General features: G+C 40.7%; 1 protein-coding gene across 1 annotated transcript in view; it reads right to left on the bottom strand.

The window, feature by feature from the left end:
* LRRC2 (leucine rich repeat containing 2) overlaps positions 1 to 15,494 on the bottom strand; it is a 61,121-nt gene extending 45,627 nt beyond the window's left edge. Inside the window, exon 1 of the mRNA XM_032206361.1 lies at positions 15,370 to 15,494. Within this exon, the coding sequence (XP_032062252.1) occupies positions 15,370 to 15,494 (125 nt within the window). The remainder of the gene's footprint in view (positions 1 to 15,369) is intronic.
* Positions 15,495 to 15,983: the final 489 nt, after the last annotated feature.

Raw genomic sequence — 15,983 nt, 5'->3', positions numbered from 1 at the left:
TAGCGTTAGGTCAGAGGTTGGACTCGATGATCTTGAGGTCTCTTCCAACCTAGAAATTCTGTGTGTAATTTTTCATTTCTCTAGAAAATGTTCATTGTTTTCAAACATAGCTGTTTTTAGAACTCAGTAAAAAGAAATATCCAGTTGCAGTAGGCAGCAGTACCATAGGGTATTCCCTCCAGCTGCAGCCTGGATGATGTGTGAGCTTTCAGATGCTTTTACACATTAGAAAATTCAATTTTTAGTGTTTATCTTGCCTATTTCAATCTGTCCTTTGAACCTCAGAGACCACTGGTGCAGTAGGGGACAGAAAATGTAATAGGAAGAGATCAACAAGAAAAGCTAGAAAACAACATTTTCATATACTATAAGAAAAATAAACACACCCAAAACAGCTACTCATTATTTTCCAAAATTTGTCTACCAGTGAGCATAGCTAATTAACTATAAACGCTCTCATTATTGTGCAAGGTGAGTGGGAAGTGAAGTGGGAAGAAAAAAAATAAAATAGTGAATTGAATCCCTGAAGAAGAGAACAAACAAACAAACAAAAACAATCTGAACCATTAAAGGGGACAAATTGAACTTAAAACTTTGGCACTCTTTTTCTAAAATATTCTAAATAATCCTAGCTTTTCATACCACTGTTCACATTCCCACCAGTCCTCCACATACAGCTTTTCTGTGCCTCTGCAAAGCTTAATTCTCCAGTACTGCCCTCTCACTTCCATGGAATTCCTTCATTTTCTACCAAGGAATTAAACATTTTATTTCAGTGTATAATTCAATACACTGAAAAAGCTTAACCCCATGATGCTTTTTTTAATATTCATTCATCTTCACTCATCAAAGAAATAACTGACGTGTTCCTCAAGGTATAAATTCCAAGAATGTTAGAAAACTTAACAAACAGAAATAAGAGGTCAAAAAGCCTAACTCTAGGAAAAAAAAAAAAAAAAAAAAAAGTAAGGCACTGAACTGCTGTACACCAGCTCAGTGCTGGCTGTGTCACAGGAACACATCAGGAACACAAGAGAAGTGGGCTTAGATCTGAGATTTTACTCTCTTACAGCAAAGAATATAGTAAAAGGTCAAAAGGCAACTGCATTAAAGATGAAAGAATAAACTGTCCTCTGACACTTTATGGATAACACATACAAGACAAAATTCAGGAGGATATTATACAGTGTTAGACAAATAAAATAAAATGCATACAACAAAAATCACTGCTAATCAAATCAGTTGGTGAAATACTGACTTCAGAAGAAAGGCTTTAAGAATTAAAACTGGTGAGAAATTCAACGTGGATATCCCAGACTGAGGTGGAAATCCTATGTCAAATTTCTTTGTCACATACCACTCTTACATCAAGTTATGTCAATGTGCTGTTTTAAGCTTTTAAAGAATGTTTTCTTGTAGTTACCAGGCTAAGTACTATGTACAAGCACATTTTGAGCAGATGGAAAGTGAATTAATAATGGAGCAACTAACATGCATAATTTTGTACAGTACGTATTAGAATGAAAACATGATATATGCCAAGGGCAGAGGGTCTAATTATTTACAATCCCTGCTTGGACCCTTGTGGTGTGTGCTAACCAAATGAATCAATCAGGCCTTTTTGGCCTGGAGGTGTAACTTCTGTCAAGTCAATATGTATAATTGAGCAGAGATTACAGAGCTGTAAATTGCATATCATATCATATCATAGAATAGCTTAGGTTGGAAGAGACCTTAAAGATCATCTAGTCCCAACCTCCCCTGCCATGGGCAGGGATGCCACCCAGTAGACCAGGTTGTACAGGGCTTCATACAATGTGGTCTTGAACACATCCAGGGCTGGAGCATCCACAGGCTCTCTGGGCAAACTATTCAAGAGCTCCACCACCCTCTGCATGCTACAGCTGAAGTCATACCAAAGGATAAAGAATCATAGAATTATAAAATCATTAAGGTTGGAAAAAAACTCCAAGATCATCTGCTCCAACTGTTACCCTACAACCAATATTACCCACTAAACCATGTCCCTGATTATCACCTCCAACCCTTCCTTAAACACTCCCAGGGACTGTGTCTCTACCACCTCCCTGGACAACCCATTCCAATGCCTGACTACTCTGTCTGAGAAGAAGTATCTCCTGATTTCCAACCTGAACATCCCCTTGAGCAATTTGAGGCCATTTCCTCTAGTCCTTTCACTAGTTACCTGTGAGAAGAGGCCGACCCCCAGTTCCCCACACCTTCCTGTCAAGTAGTTGTAGAGAGCAATAAGGTCTCTCTCCCCTGAGCCTCTTCTTCTCCACACTAAACAACCCCGGGTCCCTCAGCTGTTCCTCATAGGACTTGTGTTCCATATGATTCAATCACATGGTTATCAGTCAGCACTGTCTAGTAGTCTTTGTCAAAGCATAGAGCTAATGCTACTCCTTAAAGGATCTTTGTGAAAATAAAAACTATTTTAAGTCTTTCTTTCCTCATGCTCCTCAAATAAAGTAAGATTACCACCATGTTTTCGATATCTGAAGGTTATTGTGTGAGTCTTGATGAAAGACAGAAAATACATCTAAAAAATGTGGCAAACAGAATATATCCACACATACAAAATCAGCCTTTAAATATTCTATTATTCTTCTAGACAAATTAAATTTCTGGTCTTGGTACTTTAAGGGCAAAACCAAAAATAGTCCAAAACCATATTTCCATATATGACAAACAAATGAGTTGTCTACAAAATCACAGTTCTCCTGAAGTTTGCATCCTTTTATTGCTAAAAGAATGTAATAAATATTTCGTAATATTTTCTGTAATATTTTCATCTTCCTCCAGAGCTTGATTGTACACTTGTAGTCAGATTAAAGAAATAACTATTTTCATTATTCAGATAAAGGATGTTTGTCTGGTCAAGCCTAATTTAGGTGGGAATACAAACACAAAAAAATATTTTTTCTGGACTTAGAAACCAGATGAGATATAAGATCCAACTCAGCTAATTACTCCCATATTTCAACATTAATCATCAGAATAGTTTAACTATTTTTAATCAGGCTGATTACAAACTATTTACATGTGTCTAATAGGTATATGTTACATACTTTTATATTTATAACACAAAAGCACATCTGTAAGACTTCGCTATAGCATACTATAGACGGTACAGAAGAGTTATTTCTGGCAAGCCATTAAAGTCTTACTACAGCTTAACCACTGATTTTCAGTAAGCTTTCAAGACAATGCACTGTAGATATTAAGCAGAATCAGCAGGGAAATGGAATATTTAAGTATTTCCATTTTGGTGAAGTTTTCTTCAACAAATTCTTCCCCAGATGTTACCTCACCACACTTACAGAAAATAAATTTTACAGCACATAATTGAGATCTCTTATGATAGATATTTCCTTTTGAGGATATGGGAGTTCCTTGCTTGCCATTTTAGATTCTCCAACAAAATAACAAATCTAATTAACCTGATTGCAAAGAATTACTGTTGAACAAGTTTGATGATTGCGCCTTCAAAGGACTGATCAGCTTGGAAAACAAAAAGCTTACATTAATGTGGTCAAAAATTTGAGTCATCCCAGTAACTGAAGAGTAATTGGGTTTATTTGGATAGTTCTTCCTTCTGGAATTGCCTACTGATCAGTGTCTGTATAGGAGATCTTGATGAAAAAGCTGAAGCATCTTAAGTGAAGAAATGAATTTTCACTAAAAGACAGTACTTCCTCTAAATCAGGATGAAAACTGTCACCAGAGCACTACATGGTGACACCAGTTTAGTACTCTTGAGTGATGTTTAAATCAGAATTACTAGCCATGCAATATCACTAAACAATCATATGGAATTTGTATAGGAGCAGCACAGTTAAACTGGAGCTCAGCCCAGACTAACATTAGTGACAGATGAGTAACATTTCCCTCAGTTTCAAGTGGACTAATTTAATTTCAGTCCTACTGTCAGGCTCTTTAGTAGGTTGTCAAGTATTGTGGCTGAGCAGCAACTTTTATCTTTCAACCCACTTGCGTGCACTAAATTAGATGTGATGTATGTATGCGCAAGTGTGTAAGAGCAAAGGCAAATAACAAAAATGGTTATTAGTGCTCCATAAATACTCCCAGATTGTTACTCATTATTTGTGTTTGGGACTAAGCAATCCCAAACTGAGTTTTAGTCTTGTTTAGAAAAAAATCTGAATTGAGTATTGAGAAGGAGAATAAAGAAAAACATCAAAAATGTTGCAATTATTGCAATCATTTCAAACATGTTGCAATCCTTCCAAAAATATCATAGAATCATAGAATCATTTAGGTTGGAAAAGACCACGTAGTCCAACTTTTAACCTAACACTGCCAAGTCCACCATTAAACCATGTCAGTAAATTCTACATTCACACATTATTTGAAGACCTCCTAGGATGGTTACTCAACTACTTCCCTATGCAGTATATTCCAATATATCATAACCCTTTCAGCAAAGAAATTTTCCCTAATATCCAAGCTACACCTCCCCTGGCACAATTTAAGGCAATTTCCTCTTGTCTTATCACTTGATGCTTAGGAGAAGAGACCAATATCCACCCCACTATAATCTTCTTTAAGGTAACTGTGTGATAAGGTTTCACCTGAGACTGCTTTTTTCTAGGCTAAACAAGCCCAGCTCCCTCAGCTACTCTTCATAAGACTTGTTCTCTAGGCCCTTCACCAGCTTTGTTGCCCTTCTTTGCCACATACTCCAGAACCTCAATCTCCTTCTTGCAATGAGGGGCCCAAAACTGAACATAGTATTCAAAGTGCAACAAATCACAACAACTGAGTACATAGGAATAATCCTTTCCCTAGTCCTGTTGGCCACAGTGTTTCTGATACATGCCAGGATGCTCTTGGCCACACTGCTGACTTATATTCAGCAAACTACTGACCAACACCCACAGGCACCTTTCTGCTGGGCAGCTTTCCAGCGACTCTTTCCCAAACCTGTAGCATTGGATGGCATTTTTATGCAACAAGTGCAGTACCTGGCACTTAACCTTGTTGAACCTAATACAGTTGGCCTCAGACCATCAATCCAGCCTATCCAGATCCCTCTGTAGAGACCTCCTACCCTCAAACAGATCAACACTTGCAACTAACTTGTTGTTGTCTGAAAATTTATTGAAAGTGCACTCAATCCCCTTGTACAGATCACTGATAGAAATATTGAAGAGAACTGGCCCCAGTACTGAGTACTGAGGGACTGGGCCTCCAGCTGGATTTAACTCCACTCACCTTGACTCTGTGGGCCTGGCCACCCAGACAGCTTTTAACACAATGAAGCATACATCCATCCAAGCCATGAGCAGCCAGCTTCTCCAGGAGAATGCTGGAGGAAACAGTGTCAAAAACCTTGCAGAAGTCTAGGTAGACCACATCCATAGAATTTTCATCATCCATTGAATGTGTCACCTTGTCATAGAAGGGGATCAGGTTTGTTAAACAGGACCTGCCTTTCATAAACCCATGCTGACTGGCCTTGACTACCTGGTTGCCCTGTAGATGCTGTGTGATGGGATTCAAAATAATCTGCTCCATGAACTTCCCCAGCACCAAGGTCAAACTGACAGGCCTGTAGCTTCCTGGATCCTGCTTCTGTCCCTTCTTGTAGATTGGCATCACATTTGCTAGCTGTCAGTCCACTGGGAGCTCCCCTCATACCAACACATGCAGCATGGGAAACAAGCAGGAGAAGTTGAAAACCATGGTGCAATTTGACAAACATGACCTGATTGCTATCATGGAAATGTGGTGGGATAGATCACATAACTGGAACACTGGAATAGAGGGCTATAAGCTCTTCCGAAGAGGTAGATAGGGAAGGAGGGGAGGCAGTGTTGCCCTCTCTGTTATGGAAGGGATTGATTGCCAAGAGATGCTTGTGGGTGAAAGTTAAAGACCACACCAATAAAGGACGGCTTGTGGTTGGAGTCTACTGTAGGCCACCTGATCAAGAGGAGACTGTGGCTGAGGCATTCTTTCTTCAATTACAGGAAGCATCATGCTTGCATGCTCTCATCATGATGGAGGACTTCTACAACCCATATGTAGGCTGGGAAAACTACACAGCAGAATATAAGCAATCCAGGAGATTCCTGAAGTGCAATGAGGATAAGTTCCTGATCCAGGTATTAGACAAACCAACCAGAGAAGAAGTATTACTGGACCTGGTGCTCACCAGTGTGGACGAGTTCATTAAAGAGGTCAAGACTGGAGGCAATCCAGGCTGCAGTGACCATGCCCTGCTTGAGTTTGTGATCTTGAGGAATATTGGCCTGAAAAAGAGCACAGTCAGGACCCTGAACTTCCTATAAGTGAAATTCAAGATATTTAAAAACCTAGTGAGTGCAATATCCTGGAACACTGTCCTTATGGACAAAAGAGCTGAACAGAGCTGGCTACTCCCTAACGATGTTTTTCTCAGAGCACAGGATCTCGATGTACCCCTGTGTAAGAAAGCAAGTGTGGAGCACAGAAAACAGGGACGGCTGTGCAAGTTCTGCTGGTCAAACTGAGGTGCAAGAAGGAAATGCACAGGCAGTGGAAACAGGGACAGGTGGCCTGGAAAGAGGCCAGAGATGCTGTCTGCATGTGCATGGATAGGATCAGGAAAGCCAAGGCACAGATGGTACTTTGGTACATAGATGGTACTTTGCAAGGGGTGCAAAGAATAACAGGAAGGGATTCTGTAGGTATATTGCTCAGATAAGAGAGGCCGAAGAGAGTGTTCCCCCTCAGACATATGACAACTCATAACAACAGACATGGAGAAGGCTGAGGTACTCAACAACTTCTTTGCCTCAGTCTTCACTGCCAGTCTCAAGCTTCCCACATCTCTTGTTTCCCTGAAGCCATAGATGGGGGCTGGGGGAGCGAAGTCTCTCCCAGTGTAAGTGAAGAGCAGGTTTGAGACCACCTGATGAAAACAAACAGGTACAAGTCTATGGGGCCTGGTGACATGCATCCCAGGGTCCTGAAGAAATTGGCTGATGTAGTTGCCAAGCCTCTCTCCATCATATTTGAAAAGCCCTGTCAGTCAGGTGAAGTCCCTGATGACTGGAAAGAGGGAAACATCACTTCAGTTTTTAAAAGGGTAGAAAGGAGGACCCAGGGAACTACAGACCAGTGAGCCTCACCTCTGTGCCTGTCAAGATCATGGAACAGGTCCTCCTGGAAGCAATGTCAAGGTGCATGTAAGACAAAGAGGTGATCTGAGACAGATAGCATGGCTTCACCAAGGGCAAATCATGCCTGGCCTATCTAGTGGCCTTCTAGGACAGAGTGACTGCATTAGTTGACAAAGGACAAAGCGCCTCCCCTGTGCAGAAAGTTTGAGAGAGCTGGGGATGCTCAGCCTGGAGAAGGCTCTAGTGTGACCTTATTGCAGCTTTACAATACTTAAAGGGGTCTTATAAATAAGATGGAGAGCAACTTTTTGCTCAGGGAGACAATGACTGGACAAATGGAAATGAGGGGAGATTTACATTAGAGGTCAGGAGGAAATTCTTCACTCAGAGGTTGGTGAGGCACTGCAACAGGTTGCTCGGAGAAGCTGGATGCCCCATCCCTGGAAATGTTCAAGACCAGATTGGATGAGGCCCTGTGCAACCTGATCTAGTGGGTGGTATCCCTTCCTGTGGCAGGGGTTTTGGAACTAGATATTCTTTAAAGTTCCCTGCAACCAAGCCATTCTGTGATTCTATGATTGTTCACCATTGCCAGAATCTAGACAATGTAGTGCAAAACAGTGCTTTAACACAAATTTCCTTTCATAATATGGACCTCCATAAACAAATAATCACAGAACAGTGCACTTTTTTTTTTGTACATTTTGTGTTTGATAACCTATGGATTTAGAGTGGCCATGCCTAATGGGATAAAGAACATACATGTAAGTAAAATGAAATTACTTTTCCACAGTAATGTACTGTTTGTCTCTCTTTTTTACTTTTTCACACTCAATTGCTGACTTATATCTGCACCCCAAAAACAGAGGTCCCTTAAACTATTTAATGGCATTTCTACAGTCCAACAAAGCCAAAGGGGAGACAAAGGACTGAATTAATTCCACCCAAATTGATCTGACAGAGTATCAATGATTTGATGGTAGGTGCCCGAGGAACACTTCTCCTATGAAGCCAGGCTGATTGGGAATTGTTTAACCTAGAGAAGAGAAGGCTCTGGGGAGTCCTTATAGGGGCCTTCCGGTACTTGAAGAGGGCCTATAGGAAATCCTGGAATGGACTCTTCATCAGTGACTGTAGTGACAGAACAGCCATTAATAGTTTTAAACTGAAAGGGAGTATGTTTGAATTAGATATTAGGAAGAAATTCTTTATTATGAGAATAGTGAGACAATGGACTAAGCTGTATGGGGATGCCCTATTCCTGGAAGTGTTTAAGGCCAGGTTGGATGGGGCTTTGAGCAACCTGGTCTAGTGGAAGTTGTCCCCACCCATGATGGAGGGAGAAAGGTGGGGGGGGCAGGCAGAGGAGGTTGAACTAGGTATCTGCAGGGTCCCTTCAAACACAAATCATTCTGGGAGTCTATGGTTCTATTTCAGAGGGACAGATATGAGTTCCTTGCAATATTATCTGTGTACTGTTCTGTAGAAATAGGTTTCACTCGCGAGCTGCTTTTACATCAGTTCTAGAAGATCTAAATTCCCAAAATTTTTGCAAGTTCAAGTTTTGCATTCAGTTGGTTTCTGTCACAGAAAATCTTTAGGCAGAAATAAGAAATATCTTACACATGACTGCTTAGTGACCTTGCATGAACTAAATTACCTTTTCCCAAGGCAAGCAAAGTTCCCTAGAGGTTAATTGGGAGTTTCTCCACAAATAACACACGCTACATTTCACAATATATTATCAGGTCATTTTTCATAGCAACACAGCTGATGAGGAGCTGCACAGTCTCAAGGGCATTAGTGAATTATAACCTCTTTGAGAAAAACAAGAGTTTGTTAATAATAAAAAAAAAAAAAAAGGAAAAAAATAAAAAACAACTCTGTGGGTCAGATTCCAAACTCATCTGTTACACAGGTATATTTGGAGGAAAACTCTATTAATTTCAGCCTTACTTGGGAATTCACTCTGGCTGCTGGCATAAGTAAATATCTATAATATTAAATGCTGGAATGCAGTCCACAGTTCAGGAAATTGCCTTCTTTGAATATCTTTTTGGACTTAACATTTTGGGTTACAATGCTTTCCAAAATACTTTCTTTCTTTGAATTGACAATGAGCACTAGACTGTCAGAAGACCTACTTGACAGTGGTAACATTTTAATCCTTGAGTAAGGGAATACCAGAATTTGGTGACATATGCAACTCGTTGAATTAATGATATATATTTCCACAGGGAGACATTATTTCTGTTAGATATTTAATCGTAATTACAATTATAGATACTTTCAAGTTTACAACACGAAAAATGTTGTAATGTTTTTGAAAGCACTGAAAAACATCTAACTTGTGATCTGACCTTTAGAAACTGAAGGCCAGAGGTCACAGCGTGCCTCATAAAATAAACAAGATTTTTCTTATAACTGCATTTTGCATTTTATTTCCAGTATTTTTATGACTTTGACCATTACTGTATCAGCTTTATCCACTCTACAATGCCCACATCATAAGAATGAATGTGAAATTGGCCATTCATCTCAGTGAGTGAAATACTGATCACTCACAACCAGAACCAAAGCATTATTTCAGAGGCTCTTTTTTTTTCCAGGAGCTCTAAAAGTAGAATTAACTGGTGAGGAATCTGGTTGTTAACAGGAAGATACACAAGACACAAGACTATGCAAATTACAACCTAGAGGAAGAAAATAAAAATCATTTGTGAATGCATCAGATGTTCTCAGAACCTTTTGCTTCTCTGCTTCGTCTTAAATTACCTCCCAAATTCCTCCCTATATTTCAAGTTGGTACAGGAAGATAGCAGAATGACTTTGATCATCATTAGTGGAAAAAAGCAGAAAAGACCATCAAGCTTTACCCTTTTAGCTGAAAGGATACTGACAAATAACCATAAGTGAAAACAGAAAGGAGAATGGTAGTGGATTTGTTGTTGTTGTTTTTGTCTAAATGGAAAACACAGCTCACAATGAGTTTTAACCTGTGCTGCTGACCAAAAATGTGAGAGCTGAAATTACCAGAGCATGCAAAGTTACCTTCTTTCCTTCTTACATAAAGAAGTTCCCCACGTCTGGCACCTCTGGTTTGCTTTTGTACTACTGAATTAAGAATTTATCTTTTGCATCACAGAAAACCAGAAAGAAAAAGAAAAAAAAAAGACAAAGAAAAGATGACCAAGGGGTGTTGACATTGGGACTGACCTTACATCAATTCTGAAGGCGACTGCATAGGCAGTTGGAAGTTACACACATGGATGTCTAACCGTAATACTCTTTTTATGAAGACTGCAGTGGCACCCCTTGAGCGAATAGCACACATAGACAGAGGTAATGTAGCAAGTTTTCTGCTTTATCTGCAACAGAATTGTACAAACTTTAAACTTCTTCAAGCCCAAATAGAATTGAATCTTGCCAGGAATGGCAAAAAGAAGTGCTTTGACAAGTACATCAATACAAAAGACGAGAGAAAATGTGGGTCTTCTGTTGAATTCAATGGGAGACCTGGTTATAGAGGGCAATGAAAAGGACAAGGTTCTGAAGGCCTTCTTTTCCTCAGTTTTTGCCAGAAAGACCAGACTCCAAGCCCCAGAGACCAGGCTGAAATGTCGGATCAAGGAAGATGTGTCCTTTATGAAAGAGGATAGGGCCAGGGAACACTTCATCAAACTAGGCATGCACAAGTCCATGGACCCTGTTGAGGTGCATCCAGAAGTGTTTTACTGCCATTAAAGATAACAAAAAACATTTTTATAAATACATCAACAAAAAAGGAGGACTAAGGAGAATCTCCATCCTTTACTGGATGCGGGGGGAAACTTAGTTACAAGAGATGAGGAAAAGGCGAAGGTGCTTAATGCCTTCTTTGCCTCAGTCTTTAGCGGCAATACCGGTTTTTCTCTGGATACCCAGTACCATGAGCTGGTGGAAGGGGATGAGGAGCAGGATGTGGCCTTCACTATCCACAAAGAACTGTTTGGTGACCTGGTACGGCACTTGGATGTGCACAAGTCGATGGGGCCAGATGGGATCCACCCAAGGGTACTGAGAGAACTGGCAGAGGAGCTGGCCAAGCCACTATCCATCATTTATCAACAGTCCTGGCTATCGGGGGAGGTCCCAGTTGACTGGCGGCTAGCAAATGTGATGCCCATCTACAAGAAGGGCCGGAGGGCAGACCCGGGAAACTACAGGCCTGTCAGTTTGACCTCAGTACCAGGGAAGCTCATGGAGCAGATCCTCTTGAGAGTCATCACGCAGCACTTGAAGGGGAAGCAGGCGATCAGGCCCAGTCAGCATGGCTTTATGAAAGGCAGGTCCTGCTTGATGAACCTGATCTCCTTCTATGACAAAGTGACACGCTGGGTGGATGAGGGAAAGGCTGTGGATGTGGTCTACCTTGACTTCAGCAAGGCTTTTGACACCATCTCCCACAACATTCTCCTCAAGAAACTGGCTGCTCTTGACTTGGACTGGCGCACGCTTCATTGGGTTAGAAACTGGCTGGATAGCCGGGCCCAAAGAGTTGTGGTGAATGGAGCCAAGTCCAGCTGGAGGCCAGTCACTAGTGGCGTCCCCCAGGGCTCGGTGCTGGGGCCGGTCCTCTTTAATATCTTCATCGATGATCTGGACGAGGGCATCGAGTGCACCCTCAGTAAGTTCGCAGATGACACCAAGCTATGCGCGTGTGTCGATCTGCTTGAGGGTAGGAAGGCTCTGCAGGAGGATCTGGATAGGCTGCACCGATGGGCTGAGGTCAACTGCATGAAGTTTAACAAGGCCAAGTGCCGGGTCCTGCACCTGGGGCGCAATAACCCCAAGCAGAGCTACAGGCTGGGAGATGAGTGGTTGGAGAGCTGCCAGGCAGAGAACGACCTGGGAGTAATGGTTGATAGTCGGCTGAATATGAGTCAGCAGTGTGCTCAGGTGGCCAAGAAGGCCAACGGCATCCTGGCTTGTATCAGAAACAGTGTAACCAGCAGGGCTAGGGAGGTGATGTTTTGGGCCCCTCGCTACAAGAAGGACATGGAGGTGCTTGAGCGGGTCCAGAGAAGGGCGACGAAGCTGGTGAGGGGCCTGGAGAACAAGTCCTACAAGGAGCGGCTGAGGGAGCTGGGCTTGTTCAGCCTGGAGAAAAGGAGGCTCAGGGTGACCTTATTGCTCTTTACAGATACCTTAAAGGAGGCTGTAGCGAGGTGGGGGTTGGTCTATTCTCCCATGTGCCTGGTGACAGGACGAGGGGGAATGGGCTTAAGTTGCGCCAGGGGAGTTTTAGGTTGGATGTTAGGAAGAACTTCTTTACTGAAAGGGTTGTTAGACATTGGAACAGGCTGCCCAGGGAAGTGGTGGAATCACCATCCCTGGAAGTCTTTAAAAGATGTTTAGATGTAGAGCTTAGGGATATGGTTTAGTGGGGACTGCTAGCGTTAGGTCAGAGGTTGGACTCGATGATCTTGAGGTCTCTTCCAACCTAGAAATTCTGTGATTCTGTGATTCTGTGATTCTGTGAGGGAGTTGGCAGATATCACTGCAAAGCCACTCTCAAAATTTTGTGGTTGATTTTGGCAACTGGGAGAACTGCACTAAGACCAGGGGAAAGCAACTGTCACTACTATCTACATGAAGATCAAGAAGGAGGCCCAGGGTATTACAGGCCACTCAGCCTCGTCTTGATCCCTGGGAAACTGATGGAACAGCTAATCCTGGAAACCATTTCCTACCACATGAAAGAGAAAGAAAAAGAAAAAAAAAAAAAAAGAAAGAAAGAAAGAGAAAAAAAGTCATCAGGAGTAGTCAGCATGTATTCACCAAATGGAAGTCATGCTTGACTTAACCTGATAAGCTTCTATGATGAAATGACTGGCCTAATGGATGAGGGAAGAGCAGTGAATATTGTCCTCCCATTCTTCAGTAAGGCCTTTCACACTGTCCCCCATAAGATCTTCACAGAGGCACTGTTGAAATATGGGCTGGATAAATAGGCAATGAGGTGGACTGAAAAGTGGCTAAGCAGACAGACCCAGAGGGTAGTGGTTAGTGGCACAGTCTATTTGGAGGCCAGTAACAAGTGCAGTAGTCCTTGGGTCAGTACTGGGTACAGTCCAGTTTAACAGCTTAGGTAACAATCTGGATGAGGGGATAGACTGCACCCTCAGTAAACTCACAGATGACTCAAAAGTGAAAGTAGAGGCTGATGCACCAGAGGTCCATGCAGCCATCAGAGGGATCTTGACAGACTTTAGAAATTGGCTGAAAACAACTTTGTAAAGTTCATCAAGGAGAACTACAAAGTCCTGAATTTGATAAGGAACACCACCAAACACAAGCACATCCTGGAGCAACCAAGCTGCAAAGTAGTTTTGCAGAAAATAAAATAGGAATCAAGACAGCAATGTACCCTTGCCACTACAAAGATGAATGGTGTCTTGAGCTGCATTAGGTCGAACATTGACATCAGGTCCATGGAGGCAATCCTTCTCAACTCAACACTGGTGAGGCCTCACCTGGAGTACTATGTCCAGCTCTTGGCTCCCAATACAAGAGAAATGGAGCTATTAGAGACAGTCCATCAAATGACTGTTAAGATGCTAAAACACTGGAGCATCTCTATGAGAAAAATATTGGAAGAGCCTGGAAAAGAGAAGGCTCAGTGGGGACGTCATCAACGAATATAAATAACTGAAGGGGGGCTGTAAAGAAGACAGAGGTATAGACTTCTCAGTAGTGCCCAGTGACAGGGCACTAGGCAGTAGACACAAAATGAAACACCAAACATTCCCTTTGAACATCAGAAAACACTTCTTCACTGTGAAAATGAGTCAGCACTGGAACAAGTTAGGCAGAGAGGTAATGGAGTCTCCCTCATTGGAAATCCTCACAAGTTCCCAGGACATGGTCCTCATGGTTCTTGGCCACCTGCTCTAGGTGTCCCTGCTTGAGCAGTGGGGTTGAACCAGATTACCTTCTGAGGTCCCTTTCAACTTCAGCCATTCTTTGATTCTGTGATATAACAGCTGGGATGGAAATCAGATTTAATGAGATTTCAACACAAATGACTTCACTTCTATTTTCCACCATCATGAACACTTACAACAGCAAACTTCCTCTGCCCCTCAGCTCATACCAAAAAGAAAACTTATTTTTGTTAATCTGAAGGAAGATCTTTTTTTTCTTCTTCTTCTTTATTTTCTTAGGATTATGTTTTTTAACATAGGATTTATGTAAAGATGAGAGAAGCAAGATTGTCACTATGAATGTTTTGAAGAGAAAGTTCATACAGAAAAGGCAATCAAACTGTACATTTCCCTGATCTCCTCTTAACCAAGCTGTTCTGCTGCAAGGTCAGCATAGCTGCACTGATAGTCAGAATCTTTAAGTCAGATCTTCAAAATGTTGCACCAAGATCTAGTATCCTTAAATGAGGGCACTGTTTAACATTGTGTATTTTATTTTTAAAGCATAAAGTGATTTTTATTGCTTTGTTCTCTCCTCAGAGGGGGAAAAAAACGATAAGTCATATATTTCTAATATTGCCAGCACAGTGTAATATTTCAGTGTCTCTAATAGGGACATACATAAAGAAAGCAAAATATTGCTTAAAGAAACAGTAAGTTAAATATATATATAAAATAATGATTAGTGGTATAAGCTCTATAATCAAGGGTCTTTTTAATATCTGAACAACAAAAAAATCTTCTGGTAGTGTTTGGTTTTTTTTTTCTACGTTCTCTCTTCTATTCAGAAATATTTGTATATGTCCATTTATTGCAATCATTTTACTTCTCTTGTCAACTCAATAAGATTTTAAGTATTTTGCCATACTGTATTTTATGAGCATGTTTTCATGAATTCCATAGTAAAAAGCACTATAGCATACAAGCATTAGAAAGGTATGAAATGTATGATTTTTCTCTTCAGATTAAATCTTCACAGTAGACAAGCGAAATACACCATCACTAGATCACAATTTACATAGGAAAGAATGGGGCAAATGAAATACATGCATAGTTAGTACATAGCATGTATTATACTTCTCTTAAAATCCTTTATGAGAAAGCAGTATGAACTCAAGAAATCTCACACAAACACACACACAAATAAAAAACAGTCTAATAATGCTTAGTATATTCCAATATAATGGATAATAATGATTTCAATTAAAAAAAAAAAAAAAGAAAAGAAAAGAAAGAAAGAAAATTTGGCTTACTTCTCTAATGAGCTTTTTTCTAATCTTTCTTTCTCTTTCCTCTGACGTTCTTTGTTCTTCTTAACTCGAGTTTCCCACAGTCCTCTTATGAGAGAAAAGTCAAATATTATCACCTGATGCCCCATACTGTTGACATTAAGCTTCTCCTGCAAGAAGAAGCCATCATGATCACTTTGGGAGAGAACAATGAGAAAAATAAGGGACTGAACAATCATGTTTCGTTAAGCTTAAGAGGAAAAAAAAATCAAAAGAAATATTAACATAACATGCTTTCTATCTTACCTATTTTTGGTAGTGTTTTGTGCTAGCAGTAATTAATGTTATACACAAGGTATTTCTATATAAAATTAATGGCTACAGATAAATGTTAAATTTTCTGGAATACTTGCACTTTTCCCTGTCAAAGATGAAGACACAGTTGCAATAAACTACCAATTTGATTAAGTAACACTGATGAAAATAACTTTAAGGACTTTGTGGTTGTAGCAATTTATGTAACTAGTGTTAAAATGAGAACTAATACAGTATTTATTCATCATAAATCATGCAAAAGCACTCCGTCGTGAATTCCTACCATAATGATTTTTATGGACCTAAGTAATCCTGTCCTACTG

This window comes from Aythya fuligula, chromosome Z (genome assembly GCF_009819795.1).
Source record: "Aythya fuligula isolate bAytFul2 chromosome Z, bAytFul2.pri, whole genome shotgun sequence".
Classification (NCBI taxonomy): domain Eukaryota; kingdom Metazoa; phylum Chordata; class Aves; order Anseriformes; family Anatidae; genus Aythya; species Aythya fuligula.
The sequence above is the reverse complement of the archived record's forward strand: the minus strand, read 5'-3'. Positions and strand labels throughout refer to the sequence as shown.